The 18,432-nt window shown below is 41.6% G+C and overlaps 1 protein-coding gene across 1 annotated transcript; it reads left to right on the forward strand.

The window, feature by feature from the left end:
- Nucleotides 1-4,705: 4,705 nt before the first annotated feature.
- COX7A2 (cytochrome c oxidase subunit 7A2) lies at nt 4,706-8,376 on the forward strand. The gene is made up of 4 exons (XM_005028847.6): nt 4,706-4,858; nt 5,862-5,951; nt 7,284-7,368; nt 8,155-8,376. Exons 1-4 carry the CDS (start codon nt 4,841-4,843, stop codon nt 8,211-8,213), a joined length of 252 nt encoding a protein of 83 aa, XP_005028904.1. The 5' UTR covers nt 4,706-4,840; the 3' UTR covers nt 8,214-8,376.
- The last annotated feature ends 10,056 nt before the right edge of the window (nt 8,377-18,432 follow it).

Here is an 18,432-nt window from a genome sequence, read left to right on the forward strand (position 1 = left end):
TTGTCAGGCAATATTCCTGATGAACAGTATACATGAGGAGCTTAAAATACTTACAGGAGCTTAAAATATTAGGTTAAATTTATAAACTCATACTTTACTCTGGCTAATTTGCCTTACAAGTAGATAACTTGAGATCTGTGGATTTTGTATTTCTTGTAAGCTGCCTGTAAGTTGCATTCAAAGATGAAGTCACGGTGTCCCTGTCTGACACTTGCCAGGGCAGTGTCGCTGTCCCAGTTTTCAGTGTCATGTGTTGTATTTGGATTTGACCACCTGTCGCCTGCCTCTTCAGTGGCACCTTTCTGTAGTATTTGCTACTAGGGCTCAGAAATAGAGCAGTGCCCCTCTCCCTTCTCAGTGCCAGGTAGGTGCTTTCTAAGCCTCACCCAGTTGAGGCAGTGCCCAAAGCGCAGGAGATCATAAGCTTCCTGGAAGTGGCTGATGCTAGGAGAGCCTGCTTATGAATGAATCTTTCCTGGAGAGAGTAATTTGGGAAGCTAGGATATGTCTCTGTCTTTTGAAGGAGCTCTCTGAACAAATTCTCTTGTGTGTGACCAATTTCCTTTTGGTCTTCTGTCTACAGTGTGGTCTACATAACTGTAACAAAGCAGGATGTCCCCTCAGGTAGGTATTATTAAATTGGATTGGGCTATGCGGGGAGCTGTTGGTTGCACTCGGTGAGAAGGAAGAGTTAATAGTTGATAACTTGAATGTGAAGGATCCTTTACAGCCTTTGCCTCCCAAGGTCACATCAGCACTGAAACACGGTTCTCAGCAGCCTGTTTTTTCTTCAATTATGAATGTTAAACCTTGAAGAATGCAAGCCTCGTATTTCTATAGAAATATCCTTGGGATGAAAGGCCATGAAAATCTACTGTCAAGTAATATCCGCAGGCATATGTATCTTCTTGAATCTGTCAAATAGCACAACGAACATACTGGTGTTTGCACTGGATTCACAGCAGGCGTTACTGACTGCACCTTTCTCAGATGCTGTAGCTGTGGTGGGGGGAACATCACTATTATGTCTGTAGACACAGATGTCCAGAATTCAGGTGAAATATCCAGTGGAAAAATATGGCTAAGCCTAATGTAGAATATACATTCAATTACTTAAAAAGTTACTGATTGGAATGCAGCTGGAGATGAACAGGTTGTAACCATGGAGTACTCTGGAAGTGCTGAAAATGATTGACTTCAGAAACTGTTATAAGAACTGATCTTGCCTGAAAACTTGTGATTTAACCTTGGTCCTTTATCTTTTGTCTTATAGAAATTCTGCATTTATTACCTCACTTTGTTCCCTGCAACTGAACTAGCTGTAATGACTTAAAAGCGAAGAGGGTAACAATGCAAGGGCCTTCAGGAATGTCCAAAATAAAATACAAAAATAAATCAAGCCATTCCCATGAGGGTTTGTATTGATCTAGTCAATGACTTTAAAAAAAAAAGTCTTTAATGACTACATGCATTGAAAAGCCTACCAAAAAAAATCCTCCATACTTGAAGGAATAGATGTGGATCTTCATGCTACTCTTATTTCTAGGTCTCTATAGCAGTGCAGTCAATTTATGAGCTCTGACATAGAGAGTACAGTTGCATCTCTTCCTCAGATCAGAATTACTTTCATGAAAAATACCATGCACTGTAGCTTACAGAATCTGTTCTAATTAGTGTATTTCCTTCTATACCTTAAATGTCAACACTTGACAGTTTTGATTTAGACAGATGACCAGTATGATAAGCCTGATGAGAATTAGCATCCTTTTATGACCAAGTCTCAATTAAGAAACTGCCTTCCCCTGAGTCTCCAGTTCCAAACATGCTCAACCAGCATTTGAAACAAAATAACGCTATCTGTAGTTTGAGTTAATGCCAAACACTGCTCTGTCTGAAGATGCTGTTGGAAATGTTCATATTTTCTGTTGGAAATAAAGTGGGCAAGAATAACATAATGAATCAATAGTGAAGCTCAAAAAGTTTTAAAAATTATTTGAAAGAAAGTAGAGGTTTTTTCCCAAACCCTTATTTCAGTTAAAGATAACTCTGTTCAGTTCTTTCAGGTCACGTACAAGTACAGTTGATTGTGCTTGGATTTTACAAAGTGAAATGGTGAGATGTTTTAAGTAGTGTCAGAGGGACAGGGATTAATGACCTCCTTAAGTCTGTAGTGAAAATATGTGAGACTGGACCATGCTAGCACTGGAAAAAATAGTTGTTTAGAAGCACGTATCCAGAATTAGTTTCAAAAGAATATATCCAGAATTAAGAGGTCAAAATTAGTGTAAGCTTCATGGTAGATGCTTGTAAAATTTGGAACAAATCCTTGTACTCTGTTATGTCTGATCATTCCCCCAAGGACCTTAGAAGTTTCCCATCTTTCTGTTAACCATGATACAAAGCTTCTGTCTTGGGGAAAGCAAGTACTAACTACACTGCAGTTTCTGACTGCAATCATAGACTAGTGTTAGGTCCAAGTTATGCTATTCAGAGTCATATCTGGTCCTGCTTGCTGTCTTTTCAAGCTGCTGCTGTCTCTGACACTGGAAACAGATTCCATGCAGCAACATCCCGGAAAGCTTTTTGCCGATGCAGGGTTTAAAGCAGTGGACTTGATATAAGAGTAGGGGATGATATACTGCCAGTCAGTCCAACAAAAAAACCACCCACACACAAAGCAGAGCGTACACTGTAACATCATCAAGTTCTTTTAATGTAGTTTTAGTGTTTTCTACAACTAAATATAACTTAGCAAATAAGTTGTGTTTTCTCCCATACCCTACACGGATTTTGATGGGGCTAATCAATTATCTTGTTTGCAAGAAAAATGAACCAGTGGGCAGGCAAGATTCCAGAAGTTTTTTAAAAAAGATTGTGTTCACCTATCTCATTCTACCAGGGGTTTCTGCTTCTACAGGTAGATTGAATGCTAACTTGGTTGTTTTTCTTAATGTAACTTCCATTACCAGTTTAGAGAGAAAATTATTTTGTGCTATTAACTACTCATCAAACAGATTAATGGCTATACTCCTTCAAACCTAAACAGAACTTTTAACAATGGGTGACGATTAACAATTCATTGTTCTTCAATAAAATACGTGCAGAGGTTACTCTAGCCCCTAAAGGAAAAGCAGTCTGATCTTTTAGTAAAATATCCCTACCCTCAGCTTGCAGTTTCTCTTCCTTTCACTCAAGTTCTTTTTCTCATAAAACAGCAAACACAGATGACAATAGTTCTTGCTCTAAGAAACACTCCTGTAGCTCTGATTGGTACATAACCCACATACCAAGTTTAAGTGTGGCCTTTCTGTTGTGAAGTGTATTTTGCTAGGCAATAGCACTACAGCTCATGTTTAAACATACCAGGAAATAGTCCACACAGCAGAAATTAAGCAATAATAATCACTCTGCAGATTATGATCATCTAACTAGTATTTAAAACCCAGTATTTAAAATTTAAAACCAAGTATATAATAACCAGAATATGAATTATGCACTCCTGAAAGATTTCAAGAGTAATGAATGGGAATCTATCTTACAGTAGCAGTAATGTATTCTAAGTGTTATTCTATAATACACTGCTTGAGTGTTTGGAAACTTTATTAAATAATTCATCCAAGTTGTTTTTTTACAACACTTCATTTTTCTCTGACTATGCTATCTAAAAGGTATTTTAAATTTCGTACTCAGCTAAGGCTGTATCTATAAATACCCCTACATTTTTGCATTTTTAAATAGTTTCTTTCTGGGGCATCTCATCAGACTGAGAAGTGCTGCGCTTTGAGATATGATCCTTGTTATTTCTATACTAGGTTGAACACTGATTTGCTGTCTTTGACACACGTTATTCATCATGAGGCTTGGCACCAGTGCGAAAAGCAGTGTAATGCCAAAATTGGAGTGCACTGCAACTGCAGCAAAACCACCAAGTAGTGTTCCTAACAGCACTGTATTTCAGGGTCAAGCTGAAGCGCGAGAAGATGAAGTTACAGGGATTGATCTGCAATGCAGAGAACAGGCTTGTCAGAGGGCTTACTTAAAGGGCAAACAGCTGCTTCCTTTAGGTTCAAATAGGCTTGCGTTTCATACAAATCTGGCTTTTACCTCACTATCTCTGATTGTGTATTGTAAATCATGAAAGTGAACTTGGGGTTTATTTATTTATTTATTTATTTTTGCATGTAGAATACTCAGTATCCTTGCTACTAATAAAGTTTGAGGAAGTGGGTGGTATGTGCTTTAGTATTGTTCTTCCACTGTGTTGCAGCTCGACGAGGGATGTTGTGTTTATCCCAAGGAGCCTATGAACCACTTGACTGGGACTGAGCACAGCTGAGGCTAGCTCAGCACCTTGCCTGCAGTAGCATCATTGAATCATAGACTCCTGGAAAGATTTGGGTTGGAAAGGACCTTAACGATTGTTTAATTCTATCCCTGGCCATGTGCAGGGTCACCTCCCACCTGACCAGGTTGCCCAAAGCCCCACCCAACCTGGCCTTGAACACCTCCAGGGATGGGGCACCCTTCAGGATGTTTATAGTGTCAGTATGGTACTCTCCCAGGCCACCCTTCCGACCCTCTGCAGGTCCAAAATTTTTTAACAAAATCTTCCTCGGTGCTGGCCTGCAGCGATAATTTCACCGAGGGCCAGCTTTGACCTAGAGGAGACCGAGGAAACCCTCGGCTCCATCACCTTCCCCCTCCCACCCCCAAGCGCCGGCGGCCGCCATTTTGTGCGCTGCGGGGCGGCGCTGAGGGCCCGGCCGCTTCCCGCCGGGGCCGCCTCCCCTTCCGCTGCCCTTGCCGCTGCTGCCGGGAGGTGACGGGACCAAGAGCCGCGATGTGGCGGAGCCTGCTGGTGAGGGGCCCGGCACGGCACGGGGGAAGGGGCAGGGGGCTCCCCTGGGCGCTGGGGGCGAGCTGCAGGTGGAGGTCCCACTGCCATTTGGGGTCCCGTCCCGCTCGCCCCACCTGGTGAGCGGCCCCCAGCGCTTGGAGGGACCGCGGCTTCCTCGCTGGATCTAGGCCGCTGCTGTGACTTTACTGTTTTTAAAAGGGAGAGGTTGTGGTGTGTGTTTGTGTGGGGTGGGAGGCGAGGGGAGGGCCGGCATCATCCCTCTGCCTGCCCCCTGGCAGCGGTGGTCGTTGTAGGGGTGGTGGTGTTACTTCGTGGGGGAAGAGGGAGATCCTTCTCTTTTTGGGGAACACTGTTGAAAGCATAGAGATGACTGAAAGATTCAGCTGAGTCTTTATTTTGAGACGTGGCAGACCTTGAGCCACCAGAAGGATTTCATTGTGGTGGCCTGTCCTGAGCACCTCTGCAGTTCCACAGCAGGAATTGCTCATCCTGGCTGAGCATCTGTGAGCTGTGCAGGTAACACTGCCTTCTGCAGCCCTCTGAAGGGCAGTCAGCTCTTGTGCAAGCTGCTGAGCTGCAGCTGCAAGAGAAGATGCTCTTCTGCACCAACACACCTGTCCTAAATACAGCCCCCAGTGCTGTATTTAAAAGTCAGGGGGCAGTCACAGCAAATGGTGCCTAAAACTGAGGTCTGAGGATGAGATATTTCCCCCCAAAGGGTGCTAATATAGAAGACCTGCAGACTTGTATGGTGCAGACCTGTAAATCCATTGTTTCTTACTGAAAGTAGTTGTTTTGAGTTTTTCCTTTTTAGGTAGCCAGTCAATCCATCCATTAAGTATCCTCTTGGAAGATTTACTGAATTTCAAATCAGTGTTTTGTGGTGAACCTTTTATTTTATTTTTTTTCTTTTCCCTGAAGCTGCCCCCTTCACTTCCATCCCATTGTGGTTATAGCTGAAAAAATCCACTGTTCCTAAAATGCTGTTTATCTTTTATTTTAGAGCCTTCGTCAAATTTCCCAGAGGACCATAAGCACTGCTTCACGCAGGCAGCTTGAAAACAGAGTTCCTGAGAAGCAGAAGCTTTTCCAGGTATTGAGTGAATGCTGTATCACCTTGTAGAATAGCAAGGTTTTGGTAGATTGTAATTGCATATATATTGTTTATAAAGAGTAAAGTTTCTATGTATAGTTGGTACTGTACAAAGATATGACAGAATACTCTGAAATGAACAGGAGAAATAGGTACTATGAACAAATAAAGATCAAGAGAGGACAGAACTATACTAAAAAATCAAACTTAATCATGCACGTATGTTGTCTTTGAGCCCCATAATGAGGATGTGACATTATTTTATTTTCTAGCTATTTTCCAGTTATGAAAACGCAGAAAGTCTTAGAGAACTGGATTTCCTCCTAGAAAAATACTGAATCTTTAAAAATCATTTCTGAATGCGTTTTGTCCTGATTGGTAGGCCACCTAGTGAGAACTAGTGGTTCTGCAAATCCAGAAGCAGTGGATACTTAAGAGCATACTCATAACTATGTGCCTTAACCTGGAGCAATAGTTTCATATTGAGGGTAGATGAGACTGAACTTAGGAACATGAAAGGGGGAAATGTGTCAATAGTTTAACATTTTAATAGTTTTTGTGTCTTGTTGCTTTCCTTTCACCTGAAAGAGAAGGCCATTTTTGATGGGACACTGCCTGAAGAGCACAGTGTTCACTGACAGCTAGGGAGAATGAGGATGTTGATGATGGGGAAGGTCAGAGATTCTGTTTCTGCTAGCTGGTGATTTCTACACGTTATACCTGTCTGGCCAAGAATTGTTTCTTTCTCTAGTTCCTTTCTTGTGCAGCAGCAAGTTCAGCTGGACAGAGCTGTGTATCACCAGCAGTAGGGGCAGGCTGGAATTCCAGAGCAGCATAAACATGCCAGCAAGGGTTAAGATCACGTGGATCCGGTGTCCAGGGAGTTTTGCTTCAGGTCGAGCAGAACAGTTTCCTGTATGATAGCAGGAACAGTACAGAGAGGCTCCTCCCCTTGCCTCTCCTGTTCCTTATAGTGAGGCCTGACTGTTCTGGAGGCTGATGGGAAGTTCCTAGGGGTGGAAATTGTAACCTGTGGGCCTGAAGGGGCTGGCAGCCAGTGTCTCAAGTGTTCAAGCGTATGCTGGTCACTGTTTTAGAAATGAACGTGCACACCGTTACTACACCTGCATAGCAAGTGGTTCACCTGATAGCAGAGTGAAAACTTGAAAGACGAGGCTGAATCTAAATGAGGTTTTAAAAATTTTCAGTCTTTCGTGGGTAGTGAAGAGAATTTTGTGAAATAATCCTTGTTCCAGGTAATTCTAGTTACGTTAACACAATATTGGAAGAACTGTATTTAAATAGTTTCATTTTGTCCCTTGTTTCCATTAGGAGGATAATGGCCTCCCAGTGTATCTTAAAGGTGGTGCAATGGATGGGCTGCTGTATAGAGTCACCATGGGTCTCACGGTGGTTGGTAAGGCTAATACTAAAACATTTACGATTTACTACAATTTCCAACCTGCTAATACTAAAATACTTTTTTGGTATTATCTCCAACATGTCTGACACTTCCTCTGTAAATTAGTTATTTGTCTTCTTAAGTTTGTTCTTTAGAATATGCAAAATGTATGTAGAGAAGAAAAAACTTTGGACCTACTCTGTATTTGTTTTCTCAAATTTGGCTTCTCATCTGAAACCTTCCTCCCACCCTGACTAGTAGTATCATGTACTGAGTACTCCTTCAGAATTCATGTAAAAATGTTAGACAAAGCACAAATAACTAAGAAAACTTACTCTGAAAAGGAGTAAAATGTAGTTATAACACATACATATACCGGTTTTCTCAGTGAGGTTTCACGTGCTGTGAAATTTAGCAGAATATATCCAAACTTCATGGTACTGCCTATATTTATATGTAACAAGCAACTTCTTTGTTGCTTGTTACATGGCTTTGTAATAGTCTGTAATTAACTATTCTGATATCCAAGGGATTTTCTGTTCATTTACCTTAAGAATGAGTAACCATTGCTTTATTATCATCTACCTAGTTTCTGCAAACATCCCTCTCCCTACTTTTTTCTTTATTTCTATGCCTTTGTTTTTTTGTATGGTCTATGGAGAGATTTAATTTTTATTTTTTTTACTAAAACACGAATTGCTTATTGTTAGTATTTCTATGGGAACAAACTGGGAAGGGATAGCTGACTTGAAATAAGTTCTTCTTAGCATTTTGAAAATCTATTTTTGTTTCTTTCTTCAGGAACAGGGTACGTTCTTTATGAGCTGATGGTAGCTTCAATGCCCAAGAAGCAGAAATGACTCCAGTTCAAGATGTCCCAGTGACTAGCATCTCTTCGTCCAATTCCATGTGACTATGATGGCAGCTTATATTTACTATAAGCACCTGGCTTAATGCTTGAAATCATAATTTAATTGTAACATGTTAACTGCAATCAATAAAGCAGTTCTTATGTTGCTTTGAGGTGGTGTGGTCTGTACTGAGTATTCTCTGTTATAGTGATTTTACTTCCAGGAAATGTACGTTGAGTTGATCAGTATGCAGACTGCTGAATTGTGAGTATGTTAGTGCTTTGAAGGTGAGTTAAATGCCTTGAATCCTCATGAGAAAATAATACCTTGACTTTATTACAGGAATTTTATCTTCTTGCTTTAGTGGAGCAAATTAATCTGGAAATGAATTATTAGAATTAGACTAAATCTACATGGAAGTTAATGTTGAGGATTTGATAATTACTCTGCATCTTTGCTAACAACTCCAGCTGCTGGGAGATTTCCCAGGGATAACCAGGAGTAACTATTGGCTGTTATTGTGTATTTAGGAACAACTGTTATATGTGAAGTAGCTAATGCTGTTAGTGGGAATGCCTGGTATAAAAAAAGCTGCTTCTAGGAAGCATCTTTAAGTTGGTGGGTGACATGAGAATCGCTTAAAAGCTGCCCTCATGCCTCTTACTGCAATTACTGAGGAAGAGCATTTCTGAGAGCCAGTGTTAGCTGAGCATCCCAGCTAGGTTTTATGTTCCTAAGCACAACGTACCTTTGTAGTCTTGCTGTCAAGTTGCTACCTACCTGCGCTTCATTGTGTGTGCTTGAACTTGTCTTGGTTGTCTGAAGGCAAACAATCCAGATAACTGGCAGGGGCAGCGTTCAAAAGTGTTTGAATCTTATCCCACATTCTGAGGTGGAAATGAAATATTGGGCCATATCCCAGAAGGGTGTATTTTGGAAATGCCATTCTCACAGCATATATTGCATTGTTCTCTGAGATCACTGCGATTCCATGTGTGGAGCTTTTTTTTTTTAATAGTCCAGGGAGGTGAGAGGCACATGTCAGGGGTGGAATCTCAGAATTCCAGTCAGTGTCTCCATCTGTTGCTGCCGTCTACAATAACAAACACTCATCTGTTTCCCCTCTATGTCCTTGTTAGTCTGATGTCTGTGCAACAAATAAAGCTTCTAAAAAAAAATAAACCATTGTCTCAAAGAAACAGTCAGTCTTCCAAAATGTGACAGTGAACACAAAAATCTAGCTTCCCGTGACAGTGCTATTTTAAGCCTCCTTTGGATTAAATTGTTTGAGAACTTTTCATTGCTCTCCTGGAGAACCAGAATATGCTTGTAAACTCGAGGCAACCAGGAAGGGAAGAGGCAGTACCCTAAGAACTTGAGCAGAATAAAAGATCTTTAAAAGGTGTGTGAGGGAAAATACCCCTCAATGGTAGTCTCTATGCAGTGTTTGGGGTATGGGAATCTGTTTTAAAATAGCATAAATTATAAGGATCCTGTGAACAGGGTAGGCAGTGAAGCGTGCATTTCTGTGTGCGACCTAGCAGAGCATGCAGCCCTCCTTGCTCTTGCGGCTCAGCAGCTGTGAGCGGTGCTGTTGCAGCAGCTTTGCTGGGGAGCAGCACAAAGCAAGCCAGCAGAGAGGTCTTTGTGCAGCAACGTCACCTGGATTTATAGACGGAGCCTGCTGGTGTTACTGCGACTCAGCCAGAAGCTGCCTGCCGACAAAAAGCTGTTTCGGAAGTCAAAGCAAAGCCAGGCACGAGGGAAATGTTTAGCACTGAAGGCCAACAATGAGGGCAAGGGAATCGCTGTTTAAACAACAACGTGCCTGGCTTGGCCACTCTTGTAACAGAGGGGATCGTGGTCCTGGTGCTGGGCTGATGCCCCTGTAGGAGATCCACAGTGGTGGGAGCAGCCCATGGGCCACTGAAGGTGAGCAGGGAAATGCCTGTCCTCTGTTCAGCCAGTGGTTACTGCCCTTTTATCAGTATTTTCTGGAACTAGGCATTAAGCTGATATGCAATATTGCTACCTTACTGCAGCCCTGGTTCTGATTTATGTGCAGAGTATTTTCTGTTTCCCAAAACGGGAACCACTAGTTCACATAACCTTTACTTTTAGTTTTTCATGTTATTGGGAATGGTAGCTATGATTTTGGCGATGTTACACTTGCAAAGATGGGAAAGCCTCTTGGAGCTGAGGACAGAGAACACTGTCCTGGGCTCCACTGAGCTGGATTATTCCAAATGTCACCCCGAAAATACAGAGAATGCCTTCTGCTGGATAGGCGATGTGTATGCCATCTCTGCCACTCTATTTTTCATTATTTAACTTGTTAAGCTTGCATAGTTTTAAGCTTAACAAGGAAAGCTTACTAGTGTGCCAGCTTTGGCAGAACAGAAAAATAATTCATGCTACTGTAAGAGAAGTGGATATTTGAATTGTAATCAGACAGATGAAACATCAAAATTAAATCCAAAGAATTGTTTTTCTAGTTTAAACATCCCTTTCTGGGACTCCAGACATACAGACCATGTTTTACTTTCTCCATCAGGAAGATGGCTCAGGACTATCTACTCCTAGAACTGTGCCCCGGGCTGTATTTTCTTGGCTGCTGAAGGTATGTATAAACCCAAGAGGCCTGGCACACACAAACATTTCCCCAGTAGAAGTCTGATGACTAATAATACACAATATCACAGCACCAGCTTCCTAAAAGACAGCATGAAAAAAATGTTCACAAACTCAGAGGAAAACACCAGAGATCTCTTAAGTGTATGATCTTATCTATGCTTTTTTTTTCTTTTCTTTCCTTTCCTTTTTTTTTTTTTTAATTTTATTATTATTTTTCTTCCCAATCCTAGAGTAAAAATACCACTTTTTCTAATGTTGCTTACATTGGGTATTGCTGCTCTGAACAAGAAGCAGGCATGCTGAATTTATTTTGGCATCTTTTGGAACCTATACTTCCTTATTCTCCCATTCTTTCCCCATTTCATTACAAATGAAAGAGCTGGAGGTTGAGCTTCACCGTTGCCAGCATGAACCAAAGACACGTGAAATTAATCTGATCAACCTGACTTGACCCTAAGTGAGGTGTGTAGGTGATGAGTAAGTCAGAACCAACATAACTTTCATGTGCATACTTGTGATTTTTTTTTTTAAGTTCCTTTTAATAATAACACCTTTTAATCTAACTTGCCTGAGCCCTTTCACTTATTTTTTACAGTACTCAGTCAGATCTGCTGGAAAAATAATGGCTAGTCCAGAAACATAGCCTGAGAAGGATCCCTTGGCTGTGCTGTGCTGGTTTTCTCAATGTGAGTATTCAGGACTTCAAGCTCAGTGGGCAGTGCTGACAAGCTGTCAGATACATTTTGGTCTTGTCTCAATATTTTTCAACATTTATTCTTATTGGTCACAAGTTTTCTATTAGGCGAACTGATCACAGGCTTTTTCTCCGTTTTCTCAATAAGGTACATTCCTCCCTGCAACAGCTATGTGGTCAAGATCCCTGTGTTGTGGGAAGCTCAATTCACTTGTAGGACGGATGAGGGACTTGAGAGAAGTCTGTCTCCTGTGCAGTCCCCAGCCTGACAGTCCTGGTCTCAGCTTCACTGGGACTGCCACTGCCTGTGACCAAAATATTCTCTCCCATTGCAGATAGCCTGCAGAGTCTAGGGAAAACTGCTGAAGATGGATGACTCTGTCCTTTTCTAAAGTGCTTCTGTCTATGAGTTTCCAGCCCACCAATCTGAACTTTCAGAAAGGTAAGGATCTTTCTTCTCCTGTTTGTAATTATCTTTCCTATTCTTCTGCAATATTTTACTGTTACAACCAAATTTTTCTGGAGAAACTGTCTGTCCCCTGTCTTGTCAAATCTTTGCTGGTTGCAGGAAGACAAAATGATATCTGGTGGTCGTGGAAATAAACAGGAAAGGAGTGATCAAGGAAGATCAAATGATTTATAAGCTTTACATATAGCAGAATTTGGAAGAAGCTACCACGGAAAAGAAAACAGGAGGCTTGGAGGTTTAGAGATACCTGATTTAAAACTTCCTAAATATAATTGTTAAAAACACCAAATGAGATGACTGAATTTACAGTATTGCTTCATAAAGCATATTGCAGAATAGGTGCTCTTGTTCCTCTGCGATCAATACTTGTTTGATAGCTAATGGAGAAGTAAAATAGGAGTAGTGTGTCTTGTGATATATCAGTCTAACAAAAAAGTTTCTCAATCATTAGAGCTATATTAAGAAATAACTCTCTTCTCAAGGCTGCCTGTGAGGTTCAGCTACAGATGCAGCTCCCTGTGCACCAGCAACAGCAGAGGAAAGTTTTCCTTGAAATAAACAGCGAGGTATTCAGCGGAGATGCTTTATATGTGCTTTATAAGTGTGTCAGCTGCCACAAAGACCCAGAAACAACTTGTGCTGTCTTAACTTATTTGTATTAAATATTTGGTAGAGAACTTTCTCAGGGTTGAAAGAGACATGTGGTTTGTTGTCCGGTTTTAACAAAATCTGAAACAGCAGCAAAAAATTAAATACTTGTAGATGGCTGTCTTTCATTTTCCACAGACGTTTTCCATTTTTACTAAGAAAACTGGGCTGTGCAGGAACTGAAGTATGCGATCTGCCCTTGATGTTTGTACTACCAAATGAAGATCCCTCTGAGCACGTTCATGCAAATCTCCTGGGTTCATTCTCATCAACGTGACAGTAATGTTATGCATAGATATTCACAGATGCTTTGTGGAAAAAGAGAGGGAAGGAGATTCAGCGCTGCCGGAGCTTGCCTCACCTGCTGAAATAGGTGGCTCCCAATCCCCCTGAGCAGCTCCTGTTCCTGCAGGAGTGCAAGGAGGAGGCTGGGATTTCTGCAGGACCTTTAAGCTACGTGCTCTTTAACTAGTTGAATTATCTCTGTTTATTTAGTATCAAAATGATTCCACGTTGTTTCATCTCCACATGAGCACTTACTCTGGATGACTAATGCCTCGGGACCTGAAATTTATAATGGAAAGGCTGACACACGCTTGCAATCTTATCTGCCGCAACACTATGCAAAAGGGAATTATATAATTAAAACTTCTTAACGATCTCTATTGCCCAGTGGGAAGCTACAAGCCCCAGAGGAGCCAGGCCAACTTTGTTATCAAGGTTTATTCAGTGACCTCTTAGGAGCAGCCGGGCACATTTTGCTAAATATAGTGGGATGTGCTAATACGTGCTGCTTGGGGGGTGTGGCCCTGGGGCCACCATGTCACGGCACTGGGAGGCTGGTGCACCTTCTCCCTACGGTGGTGATTTTCTGAACTGAGTGCCTAAAGTTAGCCTCCTAAGCTCATGTTCAGGCATTTACATAAATAGCCTGATTTTTTAGAAGAGCAGTACCAAGAAATTTTCTTCTATTAAAGCCATATAAATAATAGAAACAATCTTACGACAACAACTCTGAAGGATTTTATTTTTTCTGGAACTAGTGCTCAAACATACGTCCGGATTTCTGGGAAAAGAAGAGGGGAACGGCAACTTTTGGTTACCTCAGCTTAATTAATTGAGGGGTGTAAATGCATTTTCTGACAGGAAGTCACAACACTTGGGAATGGAGCAGGAGACACGTCATCTGTGTGACTAGGCAGTGGAAGTTGCATATGATGTGTTTTAGAGAGGCTGTCACAACCTCTGTCACAATCCTTGCCTCTCTGTTCGGGTCTAGAGCCAAAAGCAGTTGGGTAGGGACTGCAAACCACTACTAACCATCCAACAAACTGCTGATCAACATCAGGCCCACTTGCTGGTCTCATTCAGGTTCCCAATGAGTAGGTATTTAGATGAGCAGACTACACAGCATGCCACTGCAAAGGACTTGGCTGACAAAAATACCAGGGACAGAAAGTAAAAGTGCTCAATCCAGTTGTCTACGCTTGGTCCTGGAGCCATCCAGAGCATCCTGGGCATCAGCAGCTGAGCCAGGCCCTGTGGACGGAGGGTGGCCAGGCTGCGCAGGCACTGCTGGTTTTGGTAACTGGGTCTTCATCAGCCACAGTGAGAGTTTAGGTGCTGGGTTCACATGCGGGCACCTAAATGTGAGTGTCTTAACCCAGAGCTGAACGTCACCCGAGGTGCAGGACAGAGCAATGGGTGCAGTCAATGTACTGAGCAGCAAAGCTGCGATAGCAAGGCCACAACACCCTCTGCCCTTTCAGCCTTCCCAGAGGTTAGAGAAGGGGATTCTGCAGTTTTTGTTAGAAAATTAGGTCCAATCAGATACTTCTGGCATAAAGAAAGAGACTTAATCCTGTAAATGCTGCTCATCTTAACTGGGGAAGAGGATCATGATGGAGTAAAGCTGAGTGGTGTTTCAGGGTGTAACTGAGTACCTTGTACTTGAAAAGCTGTTTGTTTAAAAATACTATGCCGATTGCAAATGGTTTTCTTTTTTTTTTGGTAAAAACAATAAAAAAACAGCTAGCAGCAAGCCCATTTCTGCAGACCAAGAATACATCACAACAGAAATCAGGACAGCGCCAGAAACGAGACATGTTCAATAAACTGGAGTGACTAAAATCTGACACAGTAGTGAGGCCAGAGGGAAAGCATCCAAGAGAGTGGAGGAAAGGGCACACAAGAGGAGACATTTTAACAGTGTCCTGTGAAGGCTCTCTGCAAACTCTGGAGGTGTTGATGCATGGGAGAGACACAGGTGAAAAAGGCTGCCAGCACAGTGTGGGTAGGAGCTTTCAAGTAACCTTTAATAGCAGAAACAAAACCCAATTGTTTTCTGTTTACATAACAGAGAGCTTCTGATACTGAAGCACAGGGCAACATCTATTTATAATCCAAATAAATCTTATGTTCTGGTATTTGGAACTGTCAGCATTCAACATATTGGGAAGCAGCAGCCACAAGGCTGCATTAAAAAGTAGCAGTTTAAATGTGCATTGCTTTGCTCCTTGTATTTCCCCCCTTATTTTCTAGACAATTATGAGTTGTGCAGGAGAAATATATATATATATTTTTTTTCTGAAGTTAGCTTGTATGGAGTTCATAAGAGTCCAGGCAGGTCCTTTAATACTTGTGCTTGACTCTTGATTTGCTTGCTGGACTTTTTTCCCACAAAAGGTCAAAATTTCCATGCTCATCAACAAGGGTTTCCTGTGATAGTGATAAAACAAGTTATTAGCTATTGCCAGCCATTAAGGAATGGCTTCCCAAAATGTAGTAGTATGGAGGATTTCTCTTTGCAGCCTTAGTGTACTTTAAATAATGGGGGATGAACTAAATGGCCTTTCGGCATCATTTCCAGCCTCATTTCTTATGGTGCCAAGCATTCATATCAAATTCACTAGTAAGTGTTTAAGCTTTTGACTGTTTGTCCTGCTGAACCTGCAGGAAGTTTGGGGCTGACATTTAAATCCTCTAAACCTTCGTGGAAAGATGCATATCAGAAAGAGAGGGCAGCACAAACTGGGCATTGGCAGCTCCAACCTGCTCCTCAGCCAGGGGAATCGCCGCATCCCTTCCCACTCTCAGACGCTTTCGTGCCTCTTGGGGAGAGAAGGACAGCATCAGTGGCCAGCCTCATGACAAGGCATTCAGCCTTAAAATTCCTCCAGTATCATTAATTATTCTCTTGTCTGCAACAATGTAATCAGGTCACTCATTAGGTCATGCAGCTTGAACTTTGAATGTCTTGTCCTTGCAGGCACAAGCTTTCCTTTCCCATAAGCCTACATACCGCCTACACAGACCCTGCTGTCACAGTATATAATTATATTTTATTGATATAGATGTACTGAGAAGAATTAGCAAAATGTTCAGCTTCAGAGCCTGGCACTGCACCATTTCACACCTTGCTGTGGATTAATATCTTCTTTGTAGTGGGTGACTACACTGGAAGAGTTGAAGGGTTACCAAATGTAAGGGAACTCATGGCTACTGAACTTTTATTGTACTTGAATTAAACTCAGACACTTCTGTGTTGTTCTGCAAGTAGCAGCCAGTGGCTGATGATTTTTAAACTTTTAAACAGGCTTTTATAAGACTCCACAATTGCACTAGAAGGCCAGTTCTCTTCTATTTATACCTCTGCATTTGAATGATTTATTTACTTTCCCAGCTCTGCTTACTTGGTGCCATGATCATTCCTTACTTCCAGAGTATTACACGATGGGAAAAATCGGTTATAGAAATGAAATGAATAAATAGTTGGTACAGAAAATGCACCTGGTGAGGTAGATAATTATTTCATAGCTGTAACACTCTGCAGGGGCACTGCTTCAGTAAATGAGTGGATTTCAGACAGAACCAGTTCTCTATGAACGCAGTTAGTACAAGAAGCCATTCCTCATTACGAGAGGTCAAACCAGTACTGCTCTCTGAATACCAGCTCTGAAGTGAAATTATCCAAATAAATAAACACCAGGCTGAGTTCCTCTCATGCCATTGACTGGAAATCTCTCAGAGAAGGCAGGGCCTGCAGGAAGCAGTTTGATGTATTTTTTCCTTCAGCATTTGATGGATGCAGATATAATACCGTGCAATACTGGCTTTATGGCTGATTTAGAAAGGAATAAACAACACGCTGAAAAGGTCAACCTTTGTGTTGTAAGGGAAGAACGGGCCTCCTAAATGACGGCATTAAGGCAATGCCTAATTCCCATACAATGTGGTGACAGATGCTCTGACAAACCAGCAAAGTACCTACGGGGTCGGTGCACGGAGGGCACTGGTAGCAGCACAGCTTTGCCCGTGTAGCAGCACTGAATGTTGCATCCTTTCAGTCTTTAATGTTCAAGGAGCTGACACCTTTTTGGATTCTTCTGCTGCGTAAAGCTTACACATATGTTGGCGTACATATGAGTAAAGGCATTTATCATGTTCATACATAAAAGCAGCTGCAACTGGCTGTTGGGAAGCCACAGAAGCAAAATCTAGTGTGATATCCACATGGAAAATGATATTCAAGGTTTACAGTGCTGAAATGCAGAACGTCCTGTTTTATTCTGCCCTGGCAATACAGCCTGAGGAAACAAGGAAAAATGCCAGAAGCACAAAGTAGCCTAATTTACTCTAGACCCCAAACCATTCCAAATTTTCTAAGGAATCCCTGGATACCTGCAAAACCACTACCACATACCCACACGAGAAATGGGAAACATTTTAAAAAGTATAAATACAAATTCACATTTTGATTTTTTTACTTTTAAATTTGTCATAAGGTCTCATTTTATTCAGTTTAAAGAGCAAAGAAAATGGCAGAGCTGGAGTGCATGGTCTTAATGTGTTTAACACTTGTCTAGGAAACAAGCAGACAGGAGAGTGTTAGTAAATGTTTATGCATTTCAGAAATGCCTTCTGCATCACATATTATGTACTCAGACTGTGAATGTACATAGCAACAGAGCTGATTAAAAACAACCCGTTTTGCCTTTTAATTGCTGTGATATATGGCAGCACGAGCTCCCAGTGCAGTTGGTTGGTGTGTTTTGCATGTAAATGAGTGGGAGCATGGTTAATATGGTCAGTTAAAGGTAAGAATGAAGTCCTGCTGCCCTAGGAATCAATGAGTTATTTGCTCTTGCCATCCTGAGCCTTATTTCACTCCAGGAAATTGAGCAAAGCTCAGCTGTGAGGGAAGGGGGAGAGTGCCCTCGTCATACATACATCATACATATGTCATCATGCATCATCCCACTGGTGGCTGTGAGGTCCTTGCCCCTCCATCAGACCCGCTGATTCCAGCACGTTTGCTCATGTAAATTCAGTTGTAACATTAGTAGCAAAGTGTTTATATACATAAAAACAATTGTTCTGAGTGATTTGTATTTTAAATGGAAGAACACATATTTTCTTCTTTTCTCATTGTTGGCATTAGTTGATTTTAACAAATGCAACATCTTGGTCATCCTATGACGGAGAAATCCAGAGCACATTATAAAAAGCAGAAAAGCAGTCTTGGTGCGCAAGTGATAAAAAATACCTCGTTTGCATTAATTCACTTCCTGTGGAAGGATATCTTCTCACAAGCTCCTACGTCCATTCTTCTGAAGCTATTGTTCCCGTGACATACCACATTTATATTGGTGTTCTTGGCATGCTTGCTCAGGAAATGAAATTAAAATTAAAAACTCAAAATGAATTTCTTAGAAATACTGCCTTTCCGTATATCAGATCTGGATAGGAAGAAATTAAATTCCTTATGCCAAAATGCTGAAGGA

This window comes from Anas platyrhynchos, chromosome 3, assembly GCF_047663525.1.
Source record: "Anas platyrhynchos isolate ZD024472 breed Pekin duck chromosome 3, IASCAAS_PekinDuck_T2T, whole genome shotgun sequence".
Classification (NCBI taxonomy): Eukaryota; Metazoa; Chordata; class Aves; order Anseriformes; family Anatidae; genus Anas; species Anas platyrhynchos.